This window comes from Diuraphis noxia, unplaced genomic scaffold (genome assembly GCF_037042655.1).
Source record: "Diuraphis noxia isolate RWA-SAM2 unplaced genomic scaffold, SU_Dnox_SAM2 contig0003, whole genome shotgun sequence".
NCBI lineage: Eukaryota > Metazoa > Arthropoda > Insecta > Hemiptera > Aphididae > Diuraphis > Diuraphis noxia.
Genome location: NW_028301713.1, coordinates 37539158 through 37555028, shown reverse-complemented (window position 1 = coordinate 37555028; position 15871 = coordinate 37539158). Strand labels below are relative to the sequence as shown.

Below are 15871 nucleotides of genomic sequence, written 5' to 3'. Positions count from 1 at the left end.
CCTGAGAAGAACGAAGTCGGGCAAACACAGATTGACGATGTAGTGATGAATGAGGCTGAGATTAAACTACCGTGGGAAGCTTACAACAAACATTTTCGGATTGTGAAATTAATAGATGAATAAATGTCGTACTCTAAGTACTATGTTAAATGTTTAAACTGTATTGGACCAAAAACATTATGTGCTGACACTAGATCAACTTCGAATCTTAGGGAACACTTGAAGGAAAGTCTTTTAAAAAAAAGTTATCCCACAACAGGCACAGTATTGAAAAAATATAGTAACAAAATAACGCAATGTAAGTATTATTATTAGTTATGTCTTATTTATAACTACTTAAAATATTTTGAATACTGAATATAATTGTAATTTAATTTTTCTCGTCTATTATAGGTAGTTAATTAACTTTATAATTTTAAATTGAAAATCAAATTAATAATAGAGCGAGAAAGTTTATTTTAGGGATTACAAAAATGTTTTTATAAAGTTATATGAAAAATAAAAATATTAATAGATACTTGTATTTCTAGCTAACTTGGACAGGATGATTCAAAAATTGATAATAAATCAATGTTTGCCATTTTCATTGGTAGATTCTGATGATTTTAAGTTATTAGTGCAAGAAGGGTACCCTACTCTAAAAGTAATAAGTCGTCCTACATTGATGAAACGACTTGATAGCAATACAAGTGAATTTTTAAAAAATATGAGTCTTGTTAATCATATTACCACGACAGCTGAGTGTTGGTCTATATATTTTAATATATTATATTAAATTAATTATTAATTCTTACCTTTATCTATTTAAAATTTGTATTCCTAGCTACATTGCTAAGTATAACTGGTATTTGGTATTCATACCTACCAAATTATATTTAACTGTAATATTTAATTAATATGATTAAATTTTAAATTAATTTGTTTATTAAAATTTATGATAATTTATTTTCAGATCCTATATTGGCATTACTGGTCATTGGATTAATGACTCTTTGGTAAGAGTATCTAGTCTATTAGTAATTAAACGATTAGAAGGAAAAAATACATATGACGTATTAGCTAAGATAGTTGAAGCTGTATATACAGAATTTGATATTAACAGTAAAATTTCCCATACAACAACTGACAATGGGTTAAATTCTTTGAAAAGTTTCAAGTGAGTAATCAGCTGAGTAATCTGTGATATATATTTATACAACTATTTTTACATGTATTTTGCTTTATTTTAGGGTTAAGAAAGATTATTTATCGACAGAATCCAATTTGAATACATTTGTGAACGAAATTATAGATGAGATGTCTGATGAGAAAGAAAATATTGTAGATGGATATAATACCAGTGGTTAGGTAGATGAAATATCAGAAGGAGTAGCCATACTACCAATTATTGATGTTTTGCTCTTGGGTGAAAATAGTACTGAGAATGGTAAATTTGAATATTTATACAGTTTATCGAAACACCATCGCTGTGCTGCACATACCCTCAACTTAGTAGCTACAAAAGTAAATTTTAATTTATAAAATAAATATTAATTAGTTTATAATATTTCATAGGATTCTGAAACTGCATTACGCTGTTACCAATATAAAAAACAAAGTCTATCAACTTTTGCAAAAATTAATGATATTTTCAATAAACAGAACTGTTCTACTTAAATTGTTGATGTAATAAAAAATTCTATAGGCGTATATCTCAAAACACTAAATGCCACTCGGCGGAATTCGCTATATGATAGTATGACATTTCTACATAACTGTTACAAGTCAAGTATTTCTAAATTTAATACTATGTGTGCCGAAATTAAAGTTTTAAGAATTTAAAAGAGCGATTCTGATTTTATCTAAGAGTACTGTACAGCTATATAGAACCACTAACTATTTTTCTTGATATATCTCTTGATAGGTATAGTTAAAAATGTCGAAAAATGTATGTAATTTAAAAATGAATAATTCAAATTGTAAAATCTTAAATTGATCACCAAATATTATCACTTTCTCGGCATGATAATATAATTTCTCCCCAATATTCAATAAACATATAATTATTTTTTTTAGGGTGAACATATTAATATGTACTTTGGATATTTGTTGCACACCATAACGAAGTTAATGTTAAAATTGGAAAAACTCAAAAATATAGTCGCATGAAATATTGTCAACATTTAATAATTTCTCTTCATAAAGGAGCTAATGGAAGATTTAGAGAATTTTTAAATGATGAATTCCTCATAATTGTAGCGATATCACATCCGTTTTTTAAAACAGCATGGATAGCTAACGAATATAGGAAAAATACTGCAGTTACTCTTTTGCGAGACGCTGTTATGTTGGCTCATGTAAATAAACCAACAGGTGCGTATGTTTAAACAGTCCCTTACGTGAACACGATGTTGATAGTGACAGTGATGATAATGCTAATACATCATTATTTTCTTAGATACAAGATACAAACAAAACATTGCTGTCGACGTAGAATTGGATGATTTCTTATAAATAAGTACAACAAAGAAATTGGAAACTCTTAATTTGACTCCTACTTTGAAGAAAGTATTTATCAAGTACAATACTCCACTTCCATCTAGTGCTCCATTTGAATGAGTATTTAGTGGTGGCGGAGCTATTTTGTCGTATAATATACAACAGAACAAAAATTAAACATGTATTCTAAGATATCGATCAAGTAAAGTTGCACTAAATACTTAATTAGATAGTTACATCAAGGTAAATAATGCTTGTTTTTGTGTCAAAGTTAGTACCTATCTATTTATATAGTTATTTATGCATTTTGCCAACGTTATTTTCTAACTAAATCCGACGAATTACGCCAAGGTTTGTATTTTGTAGTTATATGTTTAATTTGGGTGCAAATAATTATTAATAAACTTAAATTACAACTGACAGTTAAAGTTTTTATCAAACATGCTTGCAGGTTCAAGTTAGTTACGAAATTCAACGAGCAATTTGAACATAAAGGTAATAAATATTAAACTTTCGAGAAACAAACATTGATGTTATTAGTAAGCAAAACGAGTTTCAAATTTGAGTACAATTAAGACGTATTCATAGGTAGTTTAAAAGACAAATTAAGAATATTATTTATTGTATGATTTATAAATGTATTATGATTCTTAATTTTAAAATAAAACTACTCGTTTAAAGTATAATTTATTCATTTATAATCTTTAAAATATGAATAAGCTGATTATTTTCAATTAAATTAAAAACATTTATTATCAATTTTCCAGTGTTATTTAACAACAATCACATTAAATTGTTAAAGTTCTCAAAGCTTCGTAATAAATTATAACCTACTGAAAATAAAATAAAAAAACATTATCATCATTGGCTATAATAGTTATTAGCTATAGAGTACACGTTTAATATAGTAGAAAATCAATTAAATTAAATCATGCCATGTTTTTGAGGTACGTATAGGTATCACATACAAACCGTTTTATATAGTATAGCATAATAATAGATATTCTTGACAATTATTGGTTCTAAATACCTTATTTAAAACAACCTGTTCTATTGATTTTGTCACAAAAAAAGTGATTTGTTTGGAAAAAAATTAATTAGATTATAATATGAGTACATTTTATGTAAATAGGTTATAATCTAACTCTCAGATTTAATATGTGTTATAATATTAAGTAGATATATATGTGGTTGAATTTTTTAGTGCTGTTTCTTTGGAGATAAATAATATCGATTTCGATTTCGTCGTAGTTTTACATTTTCGAACTCCAGACCTATCAAACTTAAAGATGATTTTGATCATACTTTGAACTTATGTTCACGAAAATTGAAGTTTGATACACCCTTGAGTGTGTACTTACAATGTTATAAACAAATAAATATTAGCCTCATTATTCTGACGTATAATGTAATTGAGGAGAACGTGGATACAACAACATTTTTGAACATGTTATGTTATAGTCTTCCGGTGACCGAAATTCCGGATCTTCGAATCTATGTAACGTGAAATGTACCTATATCTCGTAAAACAGATGACGGTCATCAGTGCCGCGTCGCAAAGCCAGTGCCCGGGGAATGAGATCACTTCGGTTTAAGGTTCCAGTTGACATAGTTTGAGAAGGAGAATGACTGTGTCTCGCGAGGATTTGGAGCAAGGGATTTGAGTTACTATACCATGGCACACTGTCAAAACGCTAATGAGGCCGATCCCAAAACAAGTATACCATATATGTATAACTGTAAAATTTCATTATATTATTGTTATTATTTATTATAATCCTGGTTCAATTAAATATATTCGATAAGAAGGAACGATAAAAATACAATACCATTTCAAATAAGCATCAAAATTAATAATTAGATCATATATATCTACTAGAAAAGATGTCTTGAGACACATACAAAGAAAAAAAAATCGTTGATTGTCTATACAAGGCAGTTCTTATTATGAACATTTTAGAACTAAATATCTAAATGATTAAATATCACACAGATTATGCAGGAATAGAAAAATCAAACTATTATTTTACCAGTAGATTTTAGTTGTATTTTTTTTTTTTATGAAAATTGTTTTATTATATCATTTATGTAGGTACAACATTTTATTATAACTATGACTTCAGTTCACCGCGGCCAGCGTAGCAATACACATCGTCGTCAATTGCTCCGCGCCATGCGTACACTACCTAGTGCGATTCGTAACCGATTTTATTCTAACTTAGATCAAAATACTAAGGAAATTAACTCACGTATTTGCAAAAAACTCTTATTCAAATCGACCGTAAGTGTAATATCATACAGCCACCAACCCCTCCACCAATTTTTATCATCTCTGAAGTTAACTACCATAACTTCTGTAACCAAATAAAAACTCTGATTGGCAATGAAGAATTCTTATGCAAAACTACAACCAAAAATCTGAAATTAATACTAAAATCCCCTAATTCTTTTCATCAAGTAATACAATCACTGAACGATAAGTCTATGGAACACTTCACATACCAAGCGAAAGAAGACAAATCTTATCGAGTAGTGTTAAAAAACCTACACCCCACAACGCCCGCTGAACTTATTACTCAAGATCTCGAAGATCTCGGATTTTCGGTCAGAAACGTTACCAATATAAAGAAGAAAAACCAGAGCAGCAGTCCACTCCCACTCTTTTTCATCGACCTTAACCCAGCGCCAAACAACCCAGAAATTTTCAAGCTTAAGACACTTTGCCATTCAATAATCAAGACTGAAGAACCTCACTCCAGACGGGATCTACCGCAATGTCACAGATGCCAAAACTACGGGCACACGCGCACTTACTGCAATCGTACACCTAGTGTGTTCGTTGTGGTCAAGCCCATATCTCCGACATGTGCGAAAAATCAAAGGATACCCCAGAAACACGATAGCCTCAACCACACATGTAGACGTCAGCAGAAGACCACTCGACAGCAACTAACCAGATAAGAACAAGCAACACTTGAATTGGGAAAAAACACAAGGTAAGCCTCCTAGTAATTCCACCTATTCTCGCTCTTACGCAGATACATTAAAACCACCTAACTCTAACTCTCAAACACACGAATGCTCCTCTTCCCCTGAACCCCCTCCAGCCACTATTCTCTCATCCTTTCTTGAACAGTTTCAATCATTCATTACACCATTAATAAATCTCCTCACAACGTTAATAAATACAATTTTAACCAAAAATGACAACTAGCCCAAACGTAAATTATCCATTATCAATTTTCTCTTGGAATGCCAATGGTCTCAGGCAACACTTAAACGAACTCCAGCACATCCTATCAGAAACAAACGCCGACATTGCACTTATTTCTGAAACTCATTTCACCCCAAACACCTGTGCAAAAATCTACGGCTTTAATGCCTACTTTTCATGTCATCCTGATGGCACAGCTCATGCAGGTGCTGCAATTTACATAAAATCGAACTTAACCCATCATTCACTACCCCCCTACTCTACACCTCACATTCAGGCAGCCAGTGTCTCATTAGTTGTACCTAACAACATACCTGTCACCGTTTCTGCAGTTTATTGCCCTCTTGGCCACAACACCACTTCAAACCACTTTTCCAACTATTTCTCAACCTTGGGACATCGTTTTATCTCTGGTGGTGATTTCAACTCTAAAAACCCTGCATGGGGTAACCGTTCTCCCAACACCAGAGGCAGAACATTACAGCAATGCATAAACAACAAAAATTACTCATCAATAGCTCCCCCAAGTCCAACATACTGGCCCTCTCATAATAACAGACAACCTGACATTTTGGACATTTTTGTCAAAAAACTACCAAGTAACATACATACTGATCTCACCAACCTCTACGACCTTTCTTCTGACCACTCCCCAACAATGCTTAAACTCGGATTAAACGTCCCTCCTCTACAAAGGGAATCTCTTACCCCTAGTCAACTAAATTGGTCAACCTTTAAAAAAATAATAAATAAAGATATCAAACTTTCGGTCTCACTAAAAACAACGGATGACATCAATGTCACTGTCAATCTCCTCACAACCTCTATCCAAAAAGCTACACGCAAATCAGTAAAACCCTATAACCATACATACCCAAAAAAACAAACCCCCTATCACATAAAAGTACTACTAGCCGAGAAACAAAGAAGAAGAAACCAATGGCAAACATTCAAGTACCCAAATGACAAGGCAAAATTTGTACCCCAAAGTAGTGATATCGCTCCCTTTCTTTATTCTGTGTTCACTCACGACATCCACAAAACACCCTACACTTTTCTTGGTACATATTCCAATGACACACTAATATCAGCATCACACCAGGATTCCGCAACTGCATGCAGGATGATCCAAAGTCACCTTAACATGATAAGTCTATGGACCAAACGGTGGAAAATAAAAATAAATGAAACAAAGTCTACTCATGTAACTTTTACGTTGCGTAAATTTGTTTGCCCTCCTGTCACATTTTTTAACAACCAAGTAATTTCTTCGTCATACGTAGTTAAATACCTAGGGCTAATATTTGACAAACACCTCAACTGGAGCTCGCATCTTAAACAAAAACGCAAATTAGTGAACTCAAAACTTCATCTTTTGAGACCCCTATTAAAATCAAAACTTTCTTTAACCAACAAACTTATGATATACAAATCGATAATTCGTCCGGCTTGGCTTTACGGCATTCAACTATGGGGGTTAGCTAAACCATCAAACCATCAAACACTAAAACCCTCCAAGCATTCCAATCCATATGCCTACGGCTAATAACCTCTGCCCCTTGGTATGTTACCAATAAAAACCTACATAAAGACCTGAACATACCAACCCTCAACGACTTAGCCAAATACTATTACTCAAAATTTCACTCAACGCTCCGCACTCATTCAAACCCCATAATTAAAAGTTTATCATCTACCTCAATCATTCCTAGAAGGTTTAAAAGGCAATGGCCAAGAGATCTGCTCAATACTTAATTAAAAAAAAAAAAAAAAAAAAAAAAATTAAAAACCCTAATTATAAAAAATAAAATAATAATGAAATAAATAAACTCAAACCCTAATTTCTTGTCAGGTGGCACTGCTGGGAGCCTTCCTTTTCTGTAATTAATGTTATTTTTTTTCTTTTTCTTTTTAAGTCACCACACTTACTTATACACTGTATGTATATATTGTAAATACACTATTATCTTCAATAAAAAAAAAAAAAAAAAAAAAAAAAAAAAAAACTATGACTTAATAAAGTTTAGTAACTGCACAAACAGTTTCAATTAAAATAATAATTGGAATATATTTAGTTAACTGGATCTAAATAATAATTTTTAATTAACTTTGATTGAACTTAAACCGTCAATATCATATGATACGCATATTGTAATAAAGTAACTTTTTAAGATTTTTTAAATATTTTATTATCAATTTTGAAATTTAATTAAAAATTAGTATTTATTGTAAAAAAAAAAAAAAAAACATAATGAATTAATATATGTATAATACTTTTTTTCAATCGTATCTTTGATTACTGTAAATATCTCAAATTTTAAGACTTAATTGAGTTAATGAGATAATTCAAATATTATTTGAATAATACTAAACCTTCTTAATTTATTAATAACATGTTCTGTTACTTTTAATAATAATATATTGATAATTAATGCAAATATTTCACAAATATATTTTTTATGTTTTTAAATTACTCCAATGAATAGTTGAATTACGAACACCCATATAATTGGTCTTTGAGATACTAAAATAGTTTTAATAAACATCAAAAACAACAGGTATAACATCAATTGACTAACTTTTTTGAATTACTCTAAATAAATTTTTCTATGAAGCTCTTAAAAACAATAAAACCATACAGCAAAAAAAAATATTTTATGAGCGCTAGCTCATGTTGTAAATATACATTTGAGAATTATTAAAATATTCGCGCACAGTTTCGAAGCACTTAATTTTACTGCCAATAATTAAATGGTAACAATTGATGATTTGAATATCAAATTTTTCATAGAAATATGATAACATTGATAACCATCGATGTCATTAAAAATTTGCTTTTTAACGGTACAACTGAATATTAAAAAGAAATAAAATTATTATAATAAAGTTGATTGTTAAAAAAACACCCTTTTTGGTTTATTTTGTTTTGATATTAAAATCGATAATCGTTAAAAAACTCAACGTAGGTACTGGATTATTAGACACATAGCGAGTACTCTAGTAAAAACTAAATATTTTTACGACCAAAATTGTTTATAAAAACGCAAAATCAAAAAATAACATACAATTTTGAGAATCATTGAAGATTTGAGGAGGTAAATTTTAAATATGAATTCTAATCGACATTTTATAAAAACATATATCTTCAAAAAAATATTTAAAATGTAAATATGAATTTAAACTCCAGTGAATATTAAATACACATAACTTTTTTATAAGTGTGGATATTTGAAATCAAATTAATAACAATTCAAGCATTTTCTTATTTAATGAAAAACTATTTAAGTGCAACTATCTATAATATATTGTATATACATATACAATATAGCTATAATAAAATGTAGATACATGACAGAGCCAGGACATAAAATTAGCATTGATATTGAACCAGGTGATATAATGTATTATAAGTCATAAAAAATTTAATATAAAATTAAATTGTTTCGAACAAAAAAATTATATTTTTTATGAAGGATTAACTTAAATGATTTTTTACATTTTGCAATAGTAATTTACATAAAGAAACTTCCCGTATACCTATAAATTTAAATTAAAGCACCTTATCAAATGTAAATTATTGTTTTCGACTTTATCTCAATTAAAATTGTAATACATCAATATTATAGACTTAAAGTTTATAAAATCGTTATTCATGATACTAATGTAATATATACATTATTTTTATTATATAAATAATCTTAAAATGTACTTTCTGAGTTATCGACAATAACCAGGTATCACAATAATACTGATTAACAAAATATGATATTACATTTTATAAACCATTAGAATATTTATTTTTACGAGTTTAAATTAACTATAGGTATTTAAGATTTCACCAGAGATACGTTTACTTATTTAACAGTATTGATAAGAATCTTCTAAGAACTTATGGCTATCCCAGATTTATTTATGATGTTTCTTTTATAATAATAAAATTATATATAAACTTTTTCTGGAATTAAAAATCACAGAAATATACAAATTATGTAATAAATATTGTTAATGATATTGATTTTTTTTTTTTTTCAAAATCCGTGATCATATGACAATTGGCTATCAAAAAAAAAAATATATATATCAAAACATCTAACTATGATACCAAATGTATCTGAAATTATACATTTACTACGGACAAATATATTTTTATTAGTTTATGTATATAGAATATATACAGGCATTTGTAATATGACTACGCAAACATTGGATTTTAAAATATTTTTTGAATATTGTCATTAATCTATACCATTAAATATGTTTAAAAAAAAAAATAACTATAATATAGGTAAGTAGTATATGAAATCATATTTAAGGTTTATATTGATATTATATTTTATTACTTGAACTTAACAAAGAAAATAATAAACGAAATAATGATATTCACGAGTGATAATTATTTTACATAAATAATGAAATTTAATTATCCACGGATTAATGAAAATAATAATTCCAGAATTTAATGGAAATTTGTGTATTTTCCATATCATTAAAACATTTGATTATAAGATTATATTTTAACGTAAATGACACACATATAAATTTCATTATTAATGGAATGGGTTTCAATTAAAATAATAATATAATATGCCAGTTTTTTAAATATTTAACAATGGCTATATTTTAATTTTAAATAACTGCTTTAAATAATCTAAATAAACGTAATATCAGTGGTTGTGAGTTGTAGCGTAGTAATGGTAGCGACGTGACAGTAGAAATCTATGGCTCTATGGTATATTTTATTTGTAGAGTTACGAAATACATTATCGCAGTGAAAATGCATACGCTTAGTGTAACTGTGTAACTATAGTAATGGAAATTGTGGCTACCTTCACATAATAAAAAATAATTATTAAAATATTTTGTGTGATTAAATATAATTCTTAATAAATTTCAAAATGAATTAAAATGAATTAGAATCGCACTCTTTGCACACTACAAGATTATCCATCACAGATGATAACTAGAACTTGTGTGATATTATAATAATGATAAGTGCATCATTTTTCAGGTAAAATAATTCAGGTGAAGGTGTTTATGACCTTAAAAACTCTAAAAAATACATTCAGTCATGATTCATGAAACCTAAATATATTAGAGTATTTCCATAAAAAAATCAATTATATGTTAATATATGTCATAATGAAAAGCATAACACATTTTATTACGTCATATTATTATACATTTTTCAGTGATCATTAATCGAAGAGTTTCGTGAAAACATTTCCTCATTTTGTTGTTAACTTTGATGGAAAAAAAAATTAACTAGGTTCATAACTATTTATAATTAGTAGTATCATTTTTGTCTTAAAAAAAAGGTGTACATTTAAGCAGGTAAATTTTTTTTCGTAATACTATAACAATAAATTAATAACCATTATTTAATGTATGTACGAAACATGCAATGGTTTTGAAATTTATACATTTAACATTTTATCAAAAAACGTGGAAAGTTTGTAATTACTAATTGGAAACATCTTTTTTAATGAAAACTATTAATTAACGAAAAAAAAATTGTTTATTACTTTTGTTTACCTTAAAATCCTTGCGAAGCACCTCTTTAAAATGTGAATTTTATATAATATTTTCTTATAGTTCACTATTACACGGTAGTACAACGATATTATATATCGTGTATTTAGATTTCATAGGTTAGAAAATACGTTGATTAAATATTTTTATAGATTTTATTGAACGTGAGTTAAAATAAATACTAGGCATAATAAGATTGCTATTGCAAATCACATTGATTTATACCACTAAACGTTTTTGTTATTATTCAATTAGCCTTTATTTGTTGGACTATCATTATTTATTAAAAAATTGCAACCCCAACATAATGAAAATTAATTCATATATTAAGTCTTATAAAAATCTTGATTATATTTTTTATACATCAAATTTTAGATTCTGAGCAGAGCGAGAAATGTATCGATTTTACCATGATGTGTGTTTTTTTTTAATTTTTTTTTTTTGTGTCTATCATCACGTTTTGGGGCAGTAAAAGTGCTTCAATTTTTAACTTCAGTACCTCATTCGACCAGATAGTGAATCTAGTTGGTACTTTGGAGGGTCAAATGTAAAAATATGTAATATTTTTCTAAATAATCGGGATAAACAAACTATAAATTAAGGAAAAAACGGTAATTTTTACGCAAAATCAGTTTTCGACGAAATAGATTTTGGTTTTTGATGTAAATTTAAAATAAATTACTATAGATACATGCATTTTTGTTAAACTTGAACTATTCATAGGCATATGTAATTTACGATCATTATTAGTTTTTTTAAATTAATATCGATAAAAATGTATGATTTGGGTAGAAAATCTTGAAAATTTAATAAAAAGTTCCTAAAACATTGTTACAATGGCAGTTTAAAAATAAAAGAAATACATAGTTACAATATTTTTTATAAGTATTTAAAGTTTGAATTTTGACAAAATACGTTCAAATTACAAAACTTCCCAAATTATTTTAAGCTAGATATTCATAAAAAATTTTCTTTTTAAATCTAAGATTTGAAAATTTAATACAAGATTCCTTACAAGTTTTTTAATCTTTATCAAAAAAAAAAAAAAATATCCACCAGAAATTCAAATTAAATTTTTATGAGCGTTTGAAATTTAAATTTTTACAACATTGGATTTCATATTTAACGATTTTCTTATTTTGGTGTAACTCTAAAACAAATGACCGCAGATACTTGAAATTTTCACTGAATGTTTATACAGGCATTTTTTATATTTGATACAATTTTAAAAATATTTAGATTTGTTTTGGGCTGTTTCTGACATTTTAATTTTTAAATTTTCCAACTTTTTTGGTTTTTTTTTTGTATAAGTATTGATAAAATAATGTATTTATTGGGTAGAAAAGCTTAAAAATTTAATACAAGGCTTCTAAAACATTGTGTAACAATAGCAGTTAAAAAATATTAAAAATACATAGGCACAATTTTTTTTTTAAGCATTTAAAGTTCAAATGTTGACTAAATACGTAAAAATTACGGCAATGTTTTAATTATCTTAGATAGAAATTCATAAAAATTTTCTTTTTAAATCCTAAGATTCGAAAATGTTTTAAATCTATAATATATCCTAGACAGTTAATCCATCTCCACTCAGAATCGTTTTTTGTATAAAATGATATAATATCATTGGATTCAAATTGAATTCTTTCTATTACAGTAACCCACTTGAACATACTGTACAGAAGAGCGAGCGACATCCACTTTTTATATTGACATTTTCTGTCAAATATATTTTTTTAAGAAAAATATATATTATATTAACACATTTATGTTGTGTTTCAAAAAAAGGAAAAAAGAATTATAATAAAAGATATAAAAAAAATAACTATAATATATGTAAGTAGTATATTATAAATCATATTTAAGGTTTATATTGATATTATATTTTATTACTTGGGCTTAACAAAGATCACATCCACGACTTACCCCCTTTTTTAAATTTTTTTTTCGATCTTTTCAATGGATCCTCTGTTCTGGCTAAGTTCAAATTGATTTACAAACTCTCATTAAGTAAAAATGAGATATTTTCCAATGTAGATTTAATAAACTTTTAATTATTTTTGTGCAGTATAGAAATAAATTGTAATAATATATACCATTAAACATGAATTAAAATATTCAATAATATGCATTTTATCCAAAATATGCAAAAATGAGCAATAAAAAATACCATAATTTAATTCATAATGAGAAGATTTGTGGGAATTACTAACAAAAATAGTAATAATAATTTGCAGAAAAAAACTTAGATATGCGTAAATCCTAGCCATACATTTTTAATTGTGAATTCATTAAAATTGTTCAACTAAATGAATGTGTAATGTACCTAACATGTTCATGATTGTTTTTTTAGAGAAAAATACTATTTACATCTATGTGCTTAATGTGCTTATCATATTACGTATTAAAATAAAAAAACAATAATTTTTCTATATAGTAAATTTTTATTTTTTATTTTAAACTATATATTAATGTATAGAAATCATATATTATAAAAAAATGTGTATGATAAAATATAATTTAGAAAGAACTTTTACTTTTTTGCTACTTTGGTTTTCGATATATTGATGTATTTTTCAAAGAGCCACAGAGTTCATGTTAAAGAGCAATAGGTTCCCGACCACTGTCTTAAAACAACTCTTCTGACTGCTACAGTGATGTGATTGAAATGGACAATAAATTACCGTCGAGCGAATGATATCTACAATTAATAATACATAACAACTATCTTTAAATAATTCAACTTTAACGAGAATACATTATATTATGATTATTATTATTTTTTATTATAGACTGCGTACTATAACATTAATACTATTGTATACTAAAGCTGTATGGTGGAAAATCAGTAAAATTATATAAACCGACACAACCCATTTATCATATGATTCCAACGAGTTATAATTAATATAATTGTTATATGTATATATATACATACATATAAATACATATTATTATATGTGTACATATACGAAGATTTGCTCGTTAGTACTAAAGTACCTTTGCTCGGCGTCAGAACTATCATTTGATTATCGTTATTATTATTCTGCATGCCTGCACTTAATACATGTTTTTGTGAGAATTTCAATGCAGTGACTGTCACATAGTTTGACATATCAGTCAACCAATATTATATATTATTATTATTATTATTACTTATACTTACATTGCTGCGTGTACACTGTACATCTTATAGTTTTTCAAACGGTCATTACTATGATGAATAGGTATCTAAATACGTTATTTATTCTAATTAGTCATATACCGCACATAAATATAGTTACCGCATAGTCACTGTATTATAATATACCCACTTCTACAACTGATTATGCTATTACGGCTAGAAAGTGGAAATGTCGTGTACGCCCAGGAATCGGGAGTAGAGCATCTGTTATGTGTACCTACGAGTAAAAGTTTGAATATAAATTAGGGTGAACGCGTTACCGGACGGCATTAAAATAACGTCTTTGCGGGTTTACCCCACCGGGTCCACCTATCATCTTTTCCTGGTAATCCCTGCACGTACCTCCCTAAGGGCGCGACGACCAAAGTCCTTTCCGTAGCGCCACAACTGTATAATATTTATACCTACGCGTATATCTCACGTCTCTCCACCCGTCGTCGTACCATCACGGTCCTTCTCACCGACTGCTGTGGAACCGTCCGCAGTCGTCCACTGCTTAAACGTGTTCAGGTCCACGCACCCACTCGGGCGTGCCCCCGGCCAAAGGTCCTGTCTACTTTTCCTCCTCGCGTCACATTTTAATTCAACACGTACACTGCCACTGCTAAGACAAACGCGACATACTCGAGGACAGACACTCATGTATGCAGATATATTTTGCATAAATCATAACGCCTCCATCCGCCTACACACTGCGTTTCCCATCAGTTCATACGAGAAACCATCGCGGACGTGCAAAAGCCTACGTGACGCCGTGCCGTTGGGTTTGACTAAAAACGGTGTACCACACACGTTTATTATAGTCCACACAACCAAACCAACCGGACTGTCACCATAGCGTTTTCTCTCTCTCTGCATCGTAGTGGACGAGTGAAAACATAGTCACCGCTGGAATTTTCGGTCGCCGAGTCCGAACTGAGATTGAATGACTTCGTCTCGCGTTTCTGTTGTAGTGGCCCATAAATGCTGATCACGATACTGTAATATTCACTACTTCTCACTCCCAATAACTTACGATAGAGGTTTTTAACACGTACGAATAAAATATAGAATTATTCACATTAATTATCGAAGTAGTTTGATTTAGATACCTAACAACGACACAATAAAATATGTCATGAATATTGAAAAATAAAAAAAAATTAGGTCATGATAAGCTCGAAATTTGGATCGTTGGTTACAAACTTAATATGCCACTCCGTCAACGATACCGAGCTTCTGAATGAGTTTAAAGCCTAAATTCACATATATAAATAGACATTGGAAGATTTTATTCCAATTTTGGAAAGGTACATCGTTTATTTTTGATTTTGAGACACGAGTAACAAGCAGGGGTGGATCTAGAAATATGAAATGGGGGGGGGGCTATAAATTGTATTACACAAAGACAAAATATATAATTTTAGTACGTATGTATATTTATTATAATATATTTTAAAATAATAAAAAAGATAATAATAAGTGCA

General features: G+C 28.5%; 1 protein-coding gene across 1 annotated transcript; it reads left to right on the top strand.

Moving 5' to 3' along the window:
• Nucleotides 1-664: 664 nt before the first annotated feature.
• LOC149057304 (uncharacterized) lies at nt 665-1487 on the top strand. The gene is made up of 4 exons (XM_089223372.1): nt 665-747; nt 824-835; nt 953-1156; nt 1230-1487. The coding sequence occupies exons 1-4, from the start codon at nt 665-667 to the stop codon at nt 1345-1347; spliced, it is 417 nt and encodes a 138-aa protein (XP_089079498.1). The 3' UTR covers nt 1348-1487.
• The last annotated feature ends 14384 nt before the right edge of the window (nt 1488-15871 follow it).

Bases quoted from the DNA above. Each gene is read 5' to 3' on its own strand.
- LOC149057304 (XM_089223372.1), top strand. From the start codon at position 665: ATGAAACGACTTGATAGCAATACAAGTGAATTTTTAAAAAATATGAGT. The intron at 1,157-1,229 runs GTGAGTAATCAG...GCTTTATTTTAG, and splicing joins AATTCTTTGAAAAGTTTCAA to GGTTAAGAAAGATTATTTAT.